The sequence below is a fragment of the Dermacentor andersoni genome, chromosome 1 (assembly GCF_023375885.2).
Source record: "Dermacentor andersoni chromosome 1, qqDerAnde1_hic_scaffold, whole genome shotgun sequence".
Lineage (NCBI taxonomy): Eukaryota > Metazoa > Arthropoda > Arachnida > Ixodida > Ixodidae > Dermacentor > Dermacentor andersoni.
The window spans coordinates 24,485,309-24,507,192 of NC_092814.1; the positions used below are offsets into that span (position 1 = coordinate 24,485,309).

The 21,884-nt window shown below is 42.4% G+C and overlaps 1 protein-coding gene across 1 annotated transcript in view; it reads left to right on the top strand.

The window, feature by feature from the left end:
• LOC126545225 (WD repeat-containing protein 11-like) overlaps positions 1–21,884 on the top strand; it is a 289,213-nt gene that overhangs the window by 102,641 nt on the left and 164,688 nt on the right. The window contains exons 8-10 of the mRNA XM_050192989.3: positions 4,172–4,319; positions 6,295–6,473; positions 13,820–14,000. Of these exons, the coding sequence (XP_050048946.1) occupies positions 4,172–4,319; positions 6,295–6,473; positions 13,820–14,000 (508 nt within the window). The remainder of the gene's footprint in view (positions 1–4,171; positions 4,320–6,294; positions 6,474–13,819; positions 14,001–21,884) is intronic.

Here is a 21,884-nt window from a genome sequence, read left to right on the forward strand (position 1 = left end):
CAGGGAAGTGCATACATCCCATAAAGTGGCAGTGTCTGGCTGGCACCTTCCATGTCACAAGAAAAGATTGGTGCTACGACTGTCCCATCACGACTTCGCTGCCATGCTCACGCAGCTACAGTCACCAGATTTCTGTGAAAGGTACCAAACGTGACCCCTGTTTCTCGGGAGTCGGTAGCAGGGATCCCACAGAATGTTAAAGGGACAGACACTAAAGGCAAATATTAAGTCAGTGTAAACTGTTAAAATACCATTCCAGAAACCTTGCAGCACTTGTTTAGTGCGAAGAAAAAGACAGTTTAGGAGAAAATCATGGCAGAAGGGTCCGCCTACCTTTAGCACAATTCAAATCTTCCACCTCCGAGGGGGGAGGGGTGACATTGCACACACCATCACCATCCTTTACTGCTGTCGGTAAGGAAAACATACCCAACAAATGGCGCTATGCTTTTTCGTACAAAACATAAACTTGCAGCCATAGAGAAACTGAGCCATAACAGAGCACTGGATTTGCCACTGCAGCTGCTCTTGGTCAAGTGGCGTGAACCGTTCAGGCATCCCGCTATATTACATAGCTGTGGCATTCTTTGCTACTTTCATTTTGTGTGAGTTTCATGAGCCAGCAAAGCCAGCGCAGCACTACACAATAACGAAACTACTGAAACACGAAAGCGTGGGCCGCACAGCATAGAGCGAAAATGAAACCTTTCGACTGCCCATGTCGTTGTCAAGGGTAACGTCAATGAGTTCTTTTTTTTCTAGAAATCAAATATCCATATTATAATGCAATGCAATGAACTTTTTATTGCAAGTGGCTGAATACTAGTGACAGAATTATAATGAGGAGTGCCTATGTCATCAGGCTAGTACTTGAATGACCCTGGGTAGGCTCTAAATATGTCGTGCATTTACCTCTATTTATTTAATATATTTATTTTCAGAATACTGCAGGCCCGAAAGAGGGCCCGAACAGGAAGGGCAAAAATACATAAAAATAAATCCAAGCAACGCGTATAAATAATAGCATATAACATGATCATATACCTAGCAACAAAGAGGAGTAGTAATTGTAAAAGCGGAAAAATGAAAAGAAAAAGGCACAAACTGTACAAACATTAGCAAATAGCTACATCGAGTGCAGGGCAATGAATCGTAGCAACACAATGATATAAAATTTTTTTTACACACTTGAAACACAACCTAATTGTCAAAAGCATGTCACACATGCAAATACACACACACACAAAAAAAAAAAATTTTTTCGAGGCCGTTACTGCAGCCAACGAGACACAGTATAACCGAACACAAGAAAACAGATAAGTGTAGGTATAAATTCGCAGTACATTAATGCCAGTGATGTTAAAGACTTATATGTTCTAAAAAATCAGCATTAGATAACTGTGAAAAAGGTAGGTTGTTCCAATCTGTTATGGCGCGTGGAAAGACAGAATACTTGAAAAGGTTTGTTCGGGTGTTATAAGGTGTTAAACGAGTCAGCATGACGATGCCGTGTTCGACGTGCTGTTAGTGGTTTTAAATAAGGATCTGGGTTTATAGACAAGAGATTATTCTTGAGCGAAAACAGAAATTTTTTGTCTTTGTATTTCTCTTCGTAACTTCCGTAATTTCTATATTACTAAAGCTATGTTTGTGATAATATTGATGCCTTAGACGTTATCGAGCATTACTCTATCATTTTAGTTTCACTTAATATTTGCCTTTAGTGTCCCTTTAAGAGGTGGAGTTTCCACTGGCAGTGGCAGCTCCAGCATGAAATTCACAACCTGACAACTGATGTGGGGTCCATCAGCAGACTGTTATGTGCACTACCGATGCACACACACAATCAAAAACAAGTCACGTACAGATGACATACAAACCGCGGATTGTATGACCAAAATGTGTGGGCTGGTGGCCATTGGTGCCGCCCCACTCCGTCGGAATGAAAGACGTTGAGGGTGAATGAGAAAGGTTAATATGGTGCTCATAGTACCTATGCTCCTTCTAGGTCACTTTGAAAAATTATTTTGATAATATTGACACGTGGACTTGTTCATCTCTTTCGGATGAGCGTTTCTCACCATCTTTTATCGCTCAGCGCAGAATGCACCTGTATGTATCGGAAGTTTCTGGAATGTTTTGATGGTTCTATCCGCTGTCTGTTGTCACCGAACTTTGTGTCATCTGATTGCATGTATGCACGACGCGAATGGTGTAGAACTTTCAGGAAGACATGCAGGCACCAGGGATTACTCTGGAACGTTCGATGGCTCGTGTATAGAAGCTGATGCGCTTGAGCGGCAGATCAGATTTCGACGATGGCCGACTGTGTTCGCCACTATTGTTGTGCTTTAAGTGTAGCCTGTTTTTGTGGGCACAGGTTTGCCCACTAAAAGTTAGTTTCGTCATTCACAGTGTTGCTACTGTGTTCTCTACCGTCACTACTACGTGACAATATATTCCTGGCAGGCAAAAACTTAATACAAGTTGTTTTTGAGGTTTCAAAAATAGTGCCTTGTAACACTGGTATAGTTTATCAGATTCCACTTAAGTGAGGGAAAACTTATATTAGACAGAGCGGCAGGTGTATTAATACTAGACTAAAAGAACACGCACAATCACTTAACAACCCTAATGCTCCACATCTAACGTTGCATTGTTTCAATTGCGGTTGCAAACCTTTGTTTGGATACACAAAAATTCTTTCAAGACACAAATGCCAAACCAAAAGGGAAATAATTGAGGCATTTCACATTAAAAGATTAGGAGTGACTTGCGTTAGCCACGCATCATTGTCTCTGTTAGAATGCGAATTTCAATATCGTCACAGCACGTGTGTTAATCTCAAGTAGTGTATTTTTGTTGTTTGCTTTTTTGGCTTCCCTACCTCTTGATATGTTTAACTGTTGTCTTTAGACCTTGTCATGTTCATATGCTGTGGTATTTGCAATCCCTATATATATGTTGATAGTTTCAATAAAATGTAGTTGAGCGTTAGCACTCGTCCTGTCTGCTTCTAGTCTCTGTCTGTGTCACTTCGCGCTACAATTCAAGATTATGTGACCGCATAACAAATTTGTAATGTGGCAATGTTGACTTTAAAGACTATGCAGCGAAGCTGACGAGAAACCCGGCTGCCATTCTGAAAAATTGGGTGTGCGATAGAAGTCAACTTCGCTAGAAGCATAATTAAGGAAAATTCCGCAGTGGGCTAGTTGATATCGACATAATTAACACTGTTGCGCAAAGCGACGAAGGGACAGGACTTAAGTGAGAAAACAACACACAACACCTGAGCACAAACTACCAACTGTCTTATTTTTCAGAAAACGAGACATACATATAGCTTACTCACATACGAGTAGGCTATATATGCGACCAGGCTTGCGCAACAGTGTTAATATAGTTAGAAGCTTTAAGTAATTTCTACATTAGTTTTCTACTTCGGACACAGAATGTTGGTGCACATTTGATTCGGAGGTGTGTTAAACTCAAGCAAACTGCAAAATGAATCGTCTATGTGTTTCTATGTTTTTTATGCATGTTGCTTAATTTGACCCACCAGATAATTTGTTCAATTTCATCAGTCCCATCAGGGTTCAATTAACGGAAGTTGACTGTATTTGTTTACATGTTGATATCAGCAAGAAAGGTTTTAGACTTACTTGGTTATATCCAATAATATATCTGTGTTTGTTATATGGAGGTTTAACTATTCTGATACACTGACCCAACATGAAGCTGGAACTACCTGCTTGCCTCCATCATTGCCATGACCTCCACCCATTTTTGATTGTGTTATTGATCGACTACTTCAGCAGCGTAGCTTTTTGGGCTTGTTGGTGCATGATTTGAATAGCAATGAATAGCGCACAGAGGACAAGACAGTAAAATTCAGACACACATGAACAGTACGAGCACGAACAGTGTTGGAAGTTAGTGCTCGTACTGTTCGTGTGTGTCTGAATTTTACTGTCTCGTCCTCTGCTCGCTATTCATTGCTATTAAAATATTTATTGACTAGAATGCTCTTAATTCCATTTCTTTGTTTGTACACTGAACTGCTCCTCCCTGTAATGCAAGCATGGCTTTTAGAGTAATGTATCAATGAATACAATAATGCAGCTAAGTGGTGTTGTCTATTGACTTTTTGTCATTGACGTGACTGCAGGTGTTGGGCATCATACCTTTGGAGCGTAATGGTTCAGCATTTGTGCGCTGCCATCCGTGCTGGGAGTGTGACTTCCTCTTGTGCCTGCACGAGTCTGGTTCTGTTAGTGCACGCTATCGACATGAAGACAATGAGTCACTAGCTGGAGGTAAGAGTGTATGCGAACTTGGTTATGAAATTATGTAATTTTTCAGTGAAAGGCACTGAGATCAGAGCTGGGATTGGTTTAGGAACAGCAGTGGTGAGAAATTTTTTCTTTATTGTGCCAGATCGTTTTCTTTATGATTTGAATGTTGAATCAAAAATTTTTTACAGTCGAACATTAATAAAATGAATGACAGGTAACTGAAACTTAAGAATAACATAAATTTTTCTCTTTTGTTTTTACACTATTCAAAAGCTGTTGCACAAAGAGAACACAAGTGTTTGCTGACTGCCAGTGGAGACAGTTTCACCAATAATCACGTGACATGTCTCCGGGCACTCTAGAAGTGAAACGAAGGTGAGGTCAGCGAAGTGGCTACTAAGATCATGATGCAATGAGGGAACACTAGCCATGAGATTTTTCATATTAAGCAAGTGTGCTAAGCAGAAGCATTGGCTCCAAGGAGGCAGCTGAGAAACGCACAGTGACAGAGCACAAAGGCTCAGCCACACTTTCGTGCAGTTGAGGAGATGTGGCCAGTCTGTAATGAGAAGGCCACAGCGAAAAGAGGATTGAGGGTTCTGAAGGGTTGGAACCCATCGAGTACAGAATGCTTTTGAACAGAGTGCCCTGTACAAGCAGCACGAACCAGTTCTTCTGAGATTTTAAGTGGCCATAAAGATTATGTGCAAAGCTTCAAGTAGAGTTTATTTATTATCGACTTTGTTTTTTCAAAAATCTCACCACAGCTTCAGTACAGTCTGTGTCTGTTCTAGCTGCCAAGTTTGTGGGTGGAACTCTGAAGGCCCTTGATGTGATGTGTGGCTCTTTGCTTATGGGCAACATTCCACCTCTTTTTGGTGGCACTGACTACACATATTCCCCTATTCTACCAGGTTGCTCACAGAACTGAATTAGTGAGTGGCTGTTGTCATTCTACATTCCCTTTATGCAACTGAAATGGCTCATGTATGGTTGGGCTCATGTACCAGATTGTGGCGACTTCTGGTTCAGTTTTACTCTAGGGTGAGCTGTCCTCTGCAGACCCTGGACAACAATCAGGCTACTTGTGAGACATCAGGCACCCACTTGCACGGCCAGTTTCATGTCTGGTAACGTAACCAAGCCTAATTTGAAAACATGGTTGTACATTTGGTTTCTAACTACATACTTCGAACATGTACTACATTTGTGAATGAGGTAGTTCTCCAGGAATGTGATGACAAGGTCAAATGCCAGGTCCAAAGTTGATTAAGCATATGCTTTCGTCCGACGATGTTGTTAATTCCACTGATGTGGGCTTCGTTTCTTGGAAATGCAGTTGAGAGTGCTGCAGACAAACAAGTGTGCATGGACATTTTATTTTCCCCTCACAGGGTTCCTTTAGGGCCTGAAAAAAAAGGTAACATCATGAAAATGTCTTTATTGGGTGTTTCTGAGCATACTCTACGATTTTTCTAATCAAACTTTTGTTTTAATATACATTTGAACCTCATTGTAGCAAAGTCGCATGCAACATGAAAATAGCTTTGTTATATCCAATATTTATTATGAGCATATACATTATTCAGCACATGCCGATGTTCGTTAGAAAAAAATTTTAATTTATTTTGTTATGTCCATGTTTGTCATATTGAGGTTCAACTGTATTTCAAGATTTCAAAGTAGCTCTGGAAAAGTACATGAGATATGCCATTGAAGTCCGTTGGCTGGTTAAAGTTGCGTGAAATATGTATCATAGGAATTCATGAAAGAGAATGTGGGCAGCAACCTGGAAGTAGCACATGGCTACAAAGGAACCCATTTGGGTTCCATTTGTAGCTACATGGCTACTTTCAGATGGATGCCAATTTTTCATTATATGAATTTTCCTGCAACTTATGTAGAACTGATTTGGTCAACATAGGAATTCACTTTTTGTGTTGTAGACGTCAAAACTTTTTCTAGATTCTTACTTCTTTGCTTCTCCCACCACCAGAGTTGGATCAAGCATCAGGATTGATTACCTACGACACACTCTGCATATCTGAAGCTCTGCGATTAAGTAAGCATTCCAAAGTGAATGGCATGGCTGTGTGCCATAGTAGCCAGTGCAAGGTGGCTCTTCTTCTGGGTGATGGTCGCATTGTCTTCCTGAAACTGGCCTTTACTGGGAAGGTGTGTGCATCTTTCAGTTTTGCCGTGTGATGTGGCCATGTTGTTATGTTTGCATGAGCAAGTGGTTTTTGGAAACGTGTAGGAGAACTTGCTGTGTATTAGAGATAGCATAGAAAGACATGCTGTTAAATCTAGTCCTGTTAATGACGCATATCTGCAGAAAGCATGTCTTCTTATTGTCATCATTTATTATACCTTTAGGTATAAAGGTATATAAAGGTGTTTCTAAAGGTGATCACCTTTAGAAACACGTTGTTTAAGAACTCAATTTCTATGTATATATTTTTTTACTTTTGAAGCACCCCTATACATTTACATATGTGTTGCAGAGTTACATTTCTACTTTGTTTTGTTCAAGAACTATGCACAATTTTCAAACTGTTGCAAAATATTTCTGAAGGTGCTTGGACATTTTTGTTGTTTTTTATAAATTGAATTTTCTGCAGTTTCTTGTTACATAAACATGGATGACTCCAATACTAGTAAAAATTTTTAATGAAGCTTTACATGCTCCTTTTGCACATATTAGATAGACGCAATAAACTAGGGTGATATAAGTTAAATAACCTGATGTTGTGATGCTTCATTTGAAAAGTGACCATCTAAATTGCCATTTTCTTTGTCTGGTTTTAGTTTTTTGGCTAGAGCACAGCTTCACACTTAGCAGACGGCAAGTATTCTAATTCATTGCATAGCTTGCTTACTTTACTACACTTAGTATGAAATTTTTTCCATTCATGTACTCTATTTGGCAGTCCTGACTGTTCAGTCATTATTCATCAACAAAAAAAAAAAATAGGATTTTTAATTTTTTTACTGTGGAATACACTTGAAGGGCTTTTAAAACCACATTTTACAAGATAGACTCAAAATTGTTTTTAAGATCAAAATCGCAAAAAGATTTTCTATAAGGTGGTGACATGCAACTTAAAGCGAGCCTGAAACAATTTTGACGATATTGTACAAATGTACCGAGTCGTTAAAGTAGGTCCTTCTGATCATTAATTGACGCATCTAAGCATGTAATTCATTATAAAGTTTTAAAAATGTTCATCGCTGCCGATCGCAGCACATCACTCGACTGAATTTTAAGCTGCCCCTACCCATTTGACGTCATTTACCCCAATGACGTTACTAGGGCGAGCTATCCAATTGCCTGCCCAGGGCACGTCATCAATAATTTTTCCAACTTTATGATGAACGAATGTTGTTCGTAATAGTTGGAATGTCAGTCAATTTGTTTTTATAAAAAGAAAGTAACAGAAAGAGAATGCACAAGAACAATTTCTCACTACACTTAAGGCTAAACCCCATGAGCGCGATTTTGTGCGTGACAGCGACGAGCAACGGCTTCGAGCGACAGATCGGGTCGTCGCGTGCACAGATCGCTCGGTCTTGTCGTGCTATCGCTCGGTTCTGCAAATCTAGAATTTGTCGCTCGTCGCCCGGAAGTGCTATGAGTGACTAGCCAATAGCGCGAAGCCGGAACTGGATGTACATAACTCAAGTACTTCTGATTGTCGCACGGAACGAGCAAACGATTGAATTTTTATACGTGCAAGGATAAGAACTTACTGCAAGACTTTCAGAAGTATTTTATGCTGCTTTTTACAGTAAAACACATCAACATAAGTTAATAAAGCACGCGTCATGCTAGTTTCGGCGCCTATATTGCTGCCCTCATACCGGCAACACTGGGGAGACGTCGCTCGAAGTCGTCGCTCGCATGGGGTACGACTTGTAGGCGATGAGCGAACACGACAGCCATCTCCATCACGTCGCTTGTCGCTGTCGCGTGCAAGATCGCTTGCATGGGGTTTATACTTTAAGCACTTCCGGCACACAGCAAGCATCGTCTGCTTGTGTTACAACGTGGATATTTTGACGAGAGCTCCGCGGTCAGAGTCAGTCTGTCTTTTCGCGAGCACCATGATTCAACTTTGTTGCATTGTGGGCTGCAAACGTACTGACTGGTTATATGTGAAGCTGCGACATCATGTCCCTCTGCAACAGCAGATGAGCGGACTGGCTGCAGTGCATCGGACTGCCATCGGCGCCAGGATTTGGCGTTTGTGGCCATCACTTTACACCGGAGGATTACTACCGCAATAGCGTATCGCGAGTCCGGTATTTGGGTAAACGCAAGCACAAGGGGACAGGGCCTGGCCATTTCACCGTGCCGTTTCACAGGATGAGCATAAGAGCAAATGCGAATGGTCTGCATGGTGGCACAGAGCTCAACCACACAGTAGCAGTAACGAAATGTATTCTTGTTTGCTGCTGGTGTAAATTTTTCACAGGAGTGTAATCATTAACACGTTGTTTTTGTGAATGTTTAAAATGTTTTACACTTGGTTAGAGCAATATTAGCACTTTGTTTGGCTGGTTCAACTCTGCACCGATGGGTGGCTGGACCGTGCAGACCGATCAGGCTGCTCACGTACGTCTACACTAAAGTTCTTCATCAGCTTGAGTTTATCCCTCCAGCCATTCGTCAAAACGCCCAGATCGCCTGTGCTTACTGGAATACCACACATATTCGGCGCTGCGACAGAATGTTCGCAACGCACGCTGCTTCGATAGCTGTCGCATGGGGTTGACTGCCACGCGGTTGGCGGAGAGTTTGGAGAGGCTTCACGCGCTCACTCCTAGAGAACCGGAAGTCGACGACACGACGTGCCATCATGACGCAGAGCCAGTGAAGGCGGAGCTTAGCCCCGATCACTCGGCAAATGAGTCGAGGAGAAGATGCATAACTATGGAGGGGGGTAACTTGTAATCGTCCGTAGCTATCTTAATATGAGACGCTTCACACAAATTGTGGTGCGAATGGTATACTTTAGCTGTACCCTACGCGTCTACAAAATTTGACTGAACCATTTCAGGGGCCCTTTAGGAGCATCACATTTGGCATAATTGACGAAAAGTATATGCGCAGTAGAAAGGCTAGGGTGACTAAAAGTTTAAGGTATCAAAACCAGCTGTGCCAAGCTAATTGGTATTCCCATCACATTTGCACTGCCATCAGAGAAGCTGCTGCTGCCTGTAGTGTCTAGTTGCTCGTGCAAGGGCAAAGTTATATTCTCATTATGCAATGCTTTCTTGTGTGCGTGCTTTTGGTCAGTACAAGTATTTTATTAATGTTAACATTCAATAACAGTACTTATTGTACACTCAACAGCCACCAATCACGCAATCAATGCGAACCTTACATCAGTTTTCAGCCAGCTGTGCATATTGCAAGCATTCTTCCATAAAGCTTTGTTTATTTAGACCATAGTACAAATTTATATGTTCCAAGAAGGTGGAAGGTTCACTACATCTGCCTTTTTCTAATTTATTGTTGTTTTTAACACACATCCTCACAGCAGTTGTCTTTAGGGCGACTGATTTTTCTGCAGGCAGCACTCACCAATATTTATATATCAGTGGGACTCACTGCTCTGAAATAGTGTATGCTAACCTGTGGCACCTATTACCACAACACTTGCTGATGCACACTCAACATTTACAGGTGTTAATTGTGAGTAAGCTTTCCCCTTTTATGCCTTAATTCTTTTTTTTTTTAGATCAGATAATGGCACCTTTAAAGTTATAGCAATTTAGTCATTCAATCACTTCATCAATGTGCTCAAAGCCGTGTAGAACCTGATATCACCCATTGTTTCACTCAAAGCTGTGTGCCCCTGAGCACACAGCCTGATTTTCAAGATATCGTTACACCAGTGAATTACTGGTAGAGGTTGCTGTGCATCCGTGCAGGGCTTTGGCCTCCTGATCTTCAGCTTCTTTTCATCTCAGAGAGGTTTCTTTCTGTGCCACATGTTTTTCACACGCTGGAATTTCCCAGCAGACATTTGTTGACCTTTGGGATGGCCAGCTCTCACTTCACACATTGCTCTTAGCACGCTAGTGCATGGATGAGGAACACTTTATCAGCACACATTTTGTAGCACGAATCACAGCAGCAAAACACTATTGCCAAATTTAGTCTACGAAGCTGGCCTTCATGTTATAAGCACACTACTCCTTCAGAGCTAATTCTAAGTACATTGAATTGATGGCCTTTGCTTACAGTTTTAGAATAATATTTTATGAAAGAGCAAACAAAACATGCACGCGTGGAGAGTTGGAAACCTACTACAAGAGTTGTCCGAAAAGTTATCAGCTTCAACCAGAAGGAAGTTGCTGTTGTTTTTAGCCATGTGTTACTTTTAAATGAGGTCCCTTCAGTTGACCAAACACTTGGCGCTGCGATTTTCCAGTCCACAACTTTTTCTATGGTAGATGTGCATTTCGAAAGTTATGTGACAAAAAAAGTCACAGTTCTGCCTGAAAGGCAAAGTGTCATTTGTGATATCAAATTAGTGGACAGCTATTTGAAGTAAGGATTGTAGTTTTATCAGCCGTATAAACTTGTAAACATAGGCATACTAACTAAATTAACAAGCATGGTGTTACGCGTGTACAAGCAAACATAAACACATGTTTGGCAGCAGAAACTTGCTGTCAGAATGCTACAGTGAGGAAATGCGGCAGCAGCAGTGAGTGAATCAACCCTCGTGCTGCTGCTCGCGTCAATGTGAACTAAGCCGTGAAAACATACTAGCACAGTCCGGACTCTGTACCCATCGCAGATGGCTTGCAAGATATAGTGGCCCGGCCGGGCGCATGCGGCTGCTCGGACCACCTAGTGTAAAATATGCCCCCCCTTCCCTACTCTCCCCCCAAAGTATGTGCTCGCACATACAGCATACCGTCCACGGCGACGATTTTATTGCCCTTGGACTTTATACAGAACCTCACGGCAACAGCGACACCAACGGCAGAAATGTGCTTGGAATGTCCATATAATTGCTATCTCAATAAAAATTGCGTATGTGAGATGTACACATTGATTTCGGTGGGCATCAGTAGGTGACGACGCATGCAATTAAAGTGAACTGGAGGATGTAAAATCACATGTAGTTATTGAATTTTGTAGGAATTGCGTTCATCTATATCGTTGCCGTGACACAGCACAGCGTGTTTTTAGCATAAGGGAGCTCTCTGGTGGCGACTGCCATTCATTCCTGTGGCTTTTCTTTGCTTCAATGCCTGGTGTACTTGCAAGATCTTACCCCATCAGACTTTCACCTTTTCCTTAAAATGAAGGAGGAACTCTCTGGAGTTCAACTTACTCCTCCTTTTCCTTTCCTTTCTTTTTTTTTTTTCTGCAATGATCCTAGGGCACTGTGCACAAACATTTTCTGTGTTGGGCTGAGGACTTATGGGACAACCCTCATATATCAAGAAAAGGGGGCATGTCTGCATTAGCAACACCACCATATATATGTCTTTAGCTGCAATGTATCTATCATGAAGGATGAGCTACCACTTTGATAATTTCTGTGAACATGCCCCTGTGTATGTGCACATACCGTTAAACTTCAATTGCAGGTATATATTGTTACACTGAGCTTCAATAAACCAGCTGTTAGTCTGCAGAAACACTCTTTTGTGTTCCAGGAGTGGTGCTAGGATATTTATGTTGAACAGGTAGAACATGATACTCCATTTTCTTTCAGGGTGCATAAGGGAACTCCATTTATTTATTTATTTATTTATTTATTTATTTATTTATTTATTTATTCATTTATTTGTTTGTTTGTTTTTATTTGTTTATTTTTTAGCTCTCTATTACACATAGGGCATTACAGAGAAGAGTGGGATTCGGTACAAAACATAGTGATCGCACTTTTGAATAATGCATCTGGGTTGCTGGCAGTGGAAGTGGGGAGATTGTTCCAGCTGGTCACTGTTCTTTATATGAAGAAATGCATGCAGATTTTATGTGAACTGGTGGCGTGAACTTTGAAGTTGTGGTCAGTGCAGTCTGAAATGTAATGAGAAGCAGCGAGCAATGTGTTCTGAGGGTGATAATGGGTGTAATATATCTTGTGGAATAAGACGAGTCGTGCTATTTTTCTTCATACTGCCAGGTCAGGGAAGTGAAGATGAGTTTTCATCACAGTTACACTAGCGTTGCAAGAGCAAATAGTTAGGTTGAAACAAGTGGCTCAGTTTTGGATAGCTTCAAGAGAGAAGGCAAGCAAGGCAGAGTGAGGGTGCCAAATACAAGCTGCATATTCAAGTTTGGACCTGACACTTGTTTTGTAAAAGCTGTAGCTTTAAGGAAACAGGTGCTAGCGAAAAGTTTTGGCACAGGAAACCTATCATGCATAGCATTGTTAGCCACAAAAGTGTGTATTTGCCATGCCAAGGTGTTGGAGATATCAACGCTAAGGTATCTATATGAACTAACAGCCTTCAAGGCAGCATTTTTGAGTAAACATGGGTAACAGGCAGGAGTGTTACTGTTAAGACGTACTCTCATTACATTTATTGACGTTTAGTTTCATTGGCCATTCAACACACCATGCTTGGACCTAGTTAAGGTCAGCTTGGTGCAGCATTGTGTCACCTGATTTAGTTATCTTTCAGTATATCACGCAATCATCAGCAAAAATTCTAATTTGTCAAGAAACCTGTTTAGGAAGATTCTCTTGTGTTGTCTTCTTCCCGGCTTCGTACAGTTAACATACAATAATTAACACCATCGCTGATTTTTCTTCTTGTTTATTTAAACTTTTTTGTCAATGGAATAGCTCAAGACATGGCACATTAAAACCAGAAAACTTTGTAGAAGAACATGCTACTGCAGAAGCTTAGTGGCTATGGCATGGCGCTGCTGAGCTCACACTGCTTCATACTCTTCACACTTCTAGCCACCCTTTAAGCTTTTGGCTGTAGCCAGAAACTTTTCCTTTGTTCTCTTTCTTGCTGTGTTCTGTGCATAAATTGTGGTACATTGTTACATTGCAGATTGTTGCATTTTCCAAAAAGCACAACAAACAGATCTTGCTCAAAAAGTGCTCGCCTCTTTCTCAAAAAGTGCTCGCCTCTTTCTGATGAAATAGCAAACAAAAACAGGATTTGGCATGTTTGCTAGAGTGGCCTGCACAATGCCTTGCAAATGTGTAGATATTTAAATGTGTTGAATTTCAATTCACATGTAATTCAATACCACAAGCAGGTAGGTGGTAGTGCTACATTAGCTGTCTAGCTAGTTATTGTGGAGTAGACTGTACTTGACCTGGTCTTTTGCCCTGATAATTTTTGTATATGCAGCAAGCAGTTATTGCATCAGGTGCAACACAATGTTGTGGCCACATGCATGTATGTTGTGTGTAAGTTTGTTTGCACATGTTTATGAGTGTGTTTGTGTGCATATGTGTGCATTGCACATAGTGTTTTTATTTACATAATGCTTGCTTGCTCTGCTAAAAAAGAAACACGACTTGCAGGTTTCAGTAGTTGAGCAGACTGCAAAATTGACCTCAATGATGAAAGGCAGCAACACTGGCACTTTGCGCCTTTTAACTACTGGACTCCTAGAGGCCCTGGCTCCTGGACCGCACCTGAGTCGCATGTGCCCACCAGTAACATTTGGCAACTGGAGCACCTACAGGCCCTTGCTGGCTGTTGGTATGCAATGTTGGTTTGAATGTTTTAGTTTGTATTTTATATTGTCCTGTAATGTTGAAAAAGAAGTGTACCCTGATGGGTCAGAGCGTTCATGACGTGGTTGGTGCAGTGTAGTGCTTTGCACAGATTTGTGCTAAGCAGACCCATTAAATTTTAGCTGTTAAACATGTGCATTGCATTGTTTTTAATCATTGTGTGATGAAAAGCAGTAGCATCAGCTCTACTCGCTCCGTGAAATAGCAACAAGTTACAAATGCTAGTTGCTAGTTACAGGTACTAATAAGTGCACTTATTACACTAATAAGTGCACTTACATATAAGTGCACGACAGTACATACTTAAGCTTTGTGTTTTTGCAATAAACCTCAGTTGCAGTGTAGCGCTTTCTGTGCCTCCCTTTTTCATGCTTGTGCGTCATTTTCGTCGTGCTACTTATCATCGTGCTTAGTGTGAACCATCAAAACTGAGAGCTGGGCGGATTGGTGTGGTTCCATCTTAACAAAAAACTGTGTGAAAAAGACGTGGACAAGATAGAGAGAAACAACAAACACAAGCGCCCGTGTTTGTCATTTCTCTCTATCACGTCTATGTCTTTTTCGCACAGTTTTTTGTTAAGTTAGTGTAAACCAACCAGCACAATTTTTCGTTTTATTATGGAGACCTTAATTTATCATCCTGCAAAATAAATCCTAAATTTTTGTGCACTTTTCTGTGGAAGTTACTTGCACAGGCAGTTGTGTGTGAGGATCATTTTAAATGGACTCTCTTCCCCACTCTTGATTACTTGCTCAAAATTTACTAGCCCCAAAATCTACAAATTTAGGGCCGTATCTTCTCGCATTAATGATACTGAAGGAAAACGCATTCCTGCCAATGTAGCAGGAAGCTATTCTGCATCACCACATCATGTGTAGTGTTCTTCATATTGCAGTGGTTTACAGCATTTTTTTTTTCTTTTCATTTGTAGCATTTGCATCAAACCTTTTTGTTGCATTTCTTAAACACCCTTTTATGTTAGGCCCTTTTGGCACATTTTTGTTTGCTGTTATGTTTTTATGCTATTTACCATTGATGATTGGCTTTTTACTGATTAATTGTTTTATGCTGGCTTGTATTTTTTGCAAGACCACTGTTATTACGGTTTTTCTGCTGTACCTTTCTATCACAGTATTTGTTGGAGCTGTTTACAAACATATTTTGTTATATCGTCCTTATTGCATTAGTGCCTTTTAGCTAAAGCTGTTTTTTTTCATTCAGTTTCTGCCCACTTTTTCGCCTTTCCTTGACTTTTATTGTCAAATATGTCTTGTGTGCCTTTGTTTACAATCACTTTTTTGTAAAATCATTTTGCAATCACATCATGTGAGTGACCATGGTGTTCATTCCTATACAGCTGCATTGATACCAATTATACTATGTAATACCTAATGTGATAATAGTTATGCAGATGATTGGGGGGCCTCTTATCATACCTGTGTACTTAAGAAGCAGGTATTTTCCTATGCGCTATATTCCTTGACGAAGGCCGAACCCCGGTCAAAACGTTGAAAAATAAAAATATTTCGCATGTTTGTCCATTTATTTTTTATGGCACACATGCACGTGCACTCAGTAGAATCTCAATAAACAGAACCATAATTTTCGCAGCTCTATAAACAGAACCACAGAAGGAAGCTCTCAGTGTTTTAAAAGCAGGATCTGAAATATATTTTTTGTGACATCTTTCTTCTATTCAGACAGCCATCTCTAAAAAGCAGTGGCAAAGACTCAAGCAGGCAAAAATTTGGAAGATTTTTAATACATAGCATGTAGGGACCTGGACAGCTTTGCAGTACTACCACTTGCCCCATAGATTAGCAAAATAAGGGCAACCAAATTTTGGATGCCTTGCAGTGAATTGCTCAGTGATATAGACTCTCCCTCAAGCAGGCATAAATTTGGAAGATTTTTAATACATAGCATGTAGGGACCTGGACAGCTTTGCGGTACTACCACTTGCCCCATAGATTAGCAAAATAAGGGCAACCAAATTTTGGATGCCTTGCAGTGAATTGCTCAGTGATTTAGACTCTCCCTGCACAATCGCATGTTGTTTGGCCACCAACTAGAGCAGTAAAAGCTATGTCTTAAAAAGTTTTGATGTATTGCCAGTGCCTCCTCGAAACTGAAACTAGTGAAACCTAGGCAATCCAGTAGTCGGCAGCGGTGCCCGAACCACAAGACAAGCTAGCTACTACGTTCACTCCTGTATGCTTAATGTATCTAACAGTGTTAAGATGGTGTACGACATATAGTGCTTCACCTCTGCACATCTTTCTCAGTAAACAGAGCTCACATTAATCTGAACGTATTTGTCCACTCTCTTGAGGATCTGATTAACAACATTCCAGTGTATAAAGTAGACTTCCATTAATTTGACTCCAGGTAATTGAATTTTTTGGTTAATGTGATCATGACCAAATGGTCCCGGCTGGCACATATGCATTTCTATGGACCCAAACTTTGATTATTTCAGCCCTAAAATTGGCCTTCATCAAATAATTCTAACTTGACCAATCAGCATGCATGCGTCTCACCCCTATGGTGGCCACCATAGCGTCCCCTTTACTGGCAGCGTCTTTCTCAGCGGAGCTTGGGCGACAATGAATGCATTGAACACACATCACCTCCCACCAAAAACTTCTGTTCTTGGCCTGCCCTAGAAAGATTTTCAAGCAATAGCCGTAGCTTTGTTACTGATTACGGTAGTTACCCAATTCCAATGTGCACCTTTCTTCTTTTTTTCAAGAAAATTGGGCTGGAAATTTCCTTCACGATGCAATCGGATACGAAACCAAAACTGCCTTCATGGGGGGGTGTCGTATGCCTTACTGCATAATACAAATGTATACTATACTGCATAATACAAAAGTTACTTTAAGAAACTGGCCAATATTGTTCAACACATCTTATAGACCCTTGCCCATTTTTCTTGCTAAAAAAATTGTGTCTGCATTAGATTTGTACCTTGTTTAGGAGCTTGAATGTAATTTCTATGTTAGTTTTCTAGTTTGGACACATGGGAAGTGGACGTTCATTTGATTCAGAGGCATGTTAAAATCGAGCAAATACTGCCACATCGATCAGTGGTGTGTTTTGTCATTTTTTTCAACATATTCTTTAATTCGACCTGCCAAATAATTAGATCAATGTCATTGGTCCTGTCAGGGCCGAATTAATAGAAGTTGACTATATATATATCTATATATTGTGAGCATTATTCATACGTTTCATCTACTCATATGTACATACTCATCATCACTGTTTTGGGCCTGTGTCGTGAGGCTCGCGCTCAATAGAATAAAGAAGAGTGTGACAGCTTAAACGTTATCTTACAAGTGGTGGAGTGTGCTGCCCGGTTCCTCAGTCCTCTCGCTTCCGGTCCCTCTCCAGCTTCACCTACACTACATCCCTGAAGCTCCGCTCGGGATGTCGCCTCTACCAACTGCACTCGACCATGTCTCAAGTCCAGCAGGCCAATACTGCGACATTCACCTTGCCTGCTTCGACGGGAACCCCTTCTTTGACGGGCACCACCCTTCTGAAGGATCCACCGGTGTTTGCTGGACTTCGTGGGGACGACATTGAAGACTGTTTGTAGCAGTACAAATGTGCGAGTTCCTTTAACCACTGGGACGAATCTGCAAAACTTGTGCATGTCACATTCTATCTAACAGGCGTCACAAAGACTTGGTTTTACAACCATGAGCTCAATTTCGTCAACTGGATTATATTTAAACACCACTTACGCATTTTCGCGAACTCTTCTGTCTGCTTATATATCACCAAGAAAAAGCTTTCTGAGCGGGTTCAGCACATGGGGGAGTCATACACTTCGTACATAGAGGACGTTCTTACCCTCTGCCACCGTGTGAACACCTCAATGGCAGAAAGTGACTGTGTACACCGCCTGCTCAAGGGTATTGGGGCTGTGGCATTCAATGTTCTGGTAGTGCAGAACCCCACAACCGTCGCAGATATCATCAGTACGTGTCAGCGCCTCGATGAGCTTCATTGGCCGGTCCTTTTGTATTGTCAACGGCCATCATGCTCTCTGTCGGCTTTTGTCCTTAAAAGACCCCACAGGGAGGCTTGGATGATGGGCTCTGCAGCTGCAGAGCCCATCAGTGGTATACAAATTCAGTGGTATACAAATCGGGGCGTCAGCACACCGACACCGACTGCTTGTCCCGTTACCCTGTAGACACGCCCAATGTCGATGACACGGACGCTTCCGCCTTCGTTCTCTCCATCTCCGAACTTTTTGACATGGCCACTGAGCAACACTGTGATGCTACTTTGCAGACCCTTATTGAGTGAGTTGAATCTGTGCCTACAGACTGATCCTTATGGTGGTCAGTCCTCCAGAACGGCATTTTGTACCGCTGTAATTTTCACGTCGATAGTCCTTCCCTTCTCTGTGTTGTCCCTCGACACTTTCGCTAAGCTGTTCTCCATAAGCTTCATGAAGCACCGATTTCAGGCAAACTTGGTGTCGCTCGCACCTACAGCCGTGTTCGCCATTGCTTCTACCAGCTCAGCCTTGCTCACTCTGTACGGCGATACGTTGTGGCATGCGAGCCCTGTCAGCATCGAAAAAAACCAGCGACACTTCCTGCCGGGTATCTTCAACCCCTCGACATCCCAACTGAGCCATTCTTTTGAGTGGGCTTAGACCTCGGTCCTTTTTCCGAGTCCAAGTCCAGCAACAGGTGGATCGCTGTGGCTACGGGTTACACGATGCGCTACGCCATAACCCGAGCGCTTCCGTCCAGCTGTGCAATTGACATTGCGGATTTCCTCCTCCGCGAGATCATTTTAGTGCATGGTGCCTTACGACAGCTGCTCACGGACCATGGTTGTACCTTCCTTTCCCAAGTCATTGCTGACATTCTGCAGTCTTGCTCTACCAAGCACTACCTCACCATGTTGCACCATCCTCAGACCAATGGCTTGACTCAGCGATTGAACCGGACCATCACTGACATGCTGTCTAAGTACGCTTCGCCCGACCACTGTGACTGGGACATTGCACAACCCTACATTACGTTCACTTGCCATTCTTCACGTCACAACACTGCCAATTATTCGCCATTTTACCTGTTGTTTGGTCGCAACCCTGCATTGCCCTTGGACGTTTCACTTCCCCTTGCTAATGCCTCGAGGAGCGAGTATGCCCACGACGCCATTGCCCATGCTGACCACGTGAGGCAGCTTGCCCATACTCGTCTATTGTCATCACAAGAAAATTAAAAGTGCGTTTACAATCAGCGGCACCATGACGTACACTTTTCACCAAGCTCCCTTGTGTTCCTTTAGTCCCTCCCACCAAGTGGGGCTCTCGGAAAAACTCCTTCCTTGCTACAAGGGCCCTTACCGCGTCTTACGTTAAGTGACCTTCACCTATGAGATCGTCCCCGTTGGCTCTACCATGTCACCTGGCCTCACCACATGATGTTGTTCATGTTGCACGGCTGAAATCTTACCATGCTCTTCTTGACAGTCCCATTTGCTGCACCATGGTGGTGCTTTTTCCACCGAGGGTCGTGTTATGATGAGGCGAAGAAAAGAGCGACGACTGTCCTGAAGACGATGAAAAGTGGACACGGCCCGGCTGGGCTCTCTTCCGTCTCTGCGAATGTTCGCTGTCTGTAACTATATTGTAAATAGCTTTATATGTGTAACAATATGATCCACTTATAGGGCGTCCAACGATGGCGATTTCAGGGCATCCAACGATGGCGAGCTACATGCACTGATCCATTCCATCATCCAAGAGGAACTGCATGCACAAAATTCATCAATCCCTCCTGAGGTCCATGTGATGCCTCCTGGTGGTGGCCTACACCGTATCGTGAGGGAATAAATAGCTGCCGTGACGCAAGGGTCGAGCCCACACCCCATACCTACGCCATCTTACTCTCAGGTTGCCTCTATATTGCCACCCTCCCAGAAGCCACCACAGTAGGCACTTGCAATGCACGTCTCCCTGAATCGTCTCACAGCAAGACCACCACCGCTTCAGTCTTACAATGCCTGGAGCCCACCTTGACCTGTGTACTACTATTGCGGCATCCGTAGCCACATTTCAAGGTTTTGCCGATGCTGTTAACAAGATGAACGACAGGCCATGCCAGATTGGAAAGAGATAAGTTTTCTGGCCCTGTACCATAACGTCTGCACTCCTACTACAATTATCCACAATGTTCCCCATCTCCGCAGAAATGCAACCCCACCAGTTCATTGTGTTCCCTTGTCGCCACTCTCCATCATCGACGCCACGCTCCTCTTCCGCCCTTCGACCAGATACTTTGACCTCTGATCACCACCTGGAAAACTAAATAGTGCAGCTTTGGGAGGGAAAGCTGCATCCTTCGGACAACATGAAAGTCCTCTGGAGTGCCATGTCAAATGTACTTTTGATGTGTGTTGAAGAGCATGGACTGAAGCCTTGGTTGACACGGGTGCATCACTTTCTGTTATTAGTACTGACTTGTGTTCTCGCTTGTGAAAGTGAAGACACCATTTAATGGCGCTCCCCTTTGTTGTGCTAATGCAGTTCTTATTCAGCCCTCTGGTGTATGCACTGCACGTGTTTTCATTGATGGCATCCTTTACCACATTCAGTTTATTGTGCTGTCCTCGTGTATCAACGCACTGATTTTAGGATGGGACTTCCTGTCCTCAGCATCAGCTTTAATACCTTGCCGTCAGTGAATTAATCATATGACAGACACTGAATCTTCATCCGATGTCAGTGCTCACAGCTTGCGTTTCGTCACGTCTACCGACTCTTCCATCCCCCTGGCAATGAGCATATTCTAACACTGACTTCCGACACCATTGTTAATGGTGATGTGTTTCTTGCACCGAGCGGTCGCTGCCTATCTGGTGGGCTTAGAATTGCTCCTAGCCTGGTGCGGTTTCACGAAGGTAGAGCGTCAATCGCTGTACTTAACCCTACTTCTTTGCCAGTTGTGCTGTCCCAAGGCACCAACCACTGTGACTTGCTTTACTGACACCGAACCTCTTTCACTAGTACCTGTTAACACCGAATCACCACCTTTGTCTGCCACAACTGATGGTCATGCTGCAACCACTGCTTTAACGGCCACAATAAATCCGGATCTGACTGCTGCACAGAAAGAAGACCTTTTGGCCCGACTGCAAAAACACAAGCATTATTTGATGTTCCCTACAAAATCCTGGGGCGCACTTACGTCACAGTGCATTGCATCGAAAGCAAAGGCAGTTCGATTGTTCGCCACCCATACCATGTGTCTTCCGCTGAACGGAAAATTATTGCGGACAATGTTGATCCCATGCTCAAAAGAAACATCATTCGGCCGTCGTCTAGTTCTTGGTCATCTCCTGTTGTGTCGGTCCGGAAGAAAGACAGCTCTGTACGATTTTACGTCGATTATCGAGCACTTAATAAGATCATGTGCAACTACGTATATCCGTTGTCTAGAATTGATGATGTCATTGACTCCCTCCAGGGTGCTGAATATTTCTCATGTCTAGACCTGTATTGGCAAATACCTATGCACAAGGCGGACAAGGTGAAGACAGCCTTTACAACACCCGATGGACATTACGAGTTCGACGTAATGCCCTTTGGTTTATGCAACACTCCTGCAACATTTGAACAAATGTTTGTGTTATTTAGATTACATCTAATGAGATGCCAACAAACAGACACCAAGGAAAGCATAGGGGAAATTACGTGTGCTTACTAATTGATTTAAAAATGATAAATTAATGGCAATGAAAGTGGATAAAAAATCAGTTTGCCGCAGATAGGGAACGATCCCATGTCTTCACATTACGCGTGCGATGCTCTAA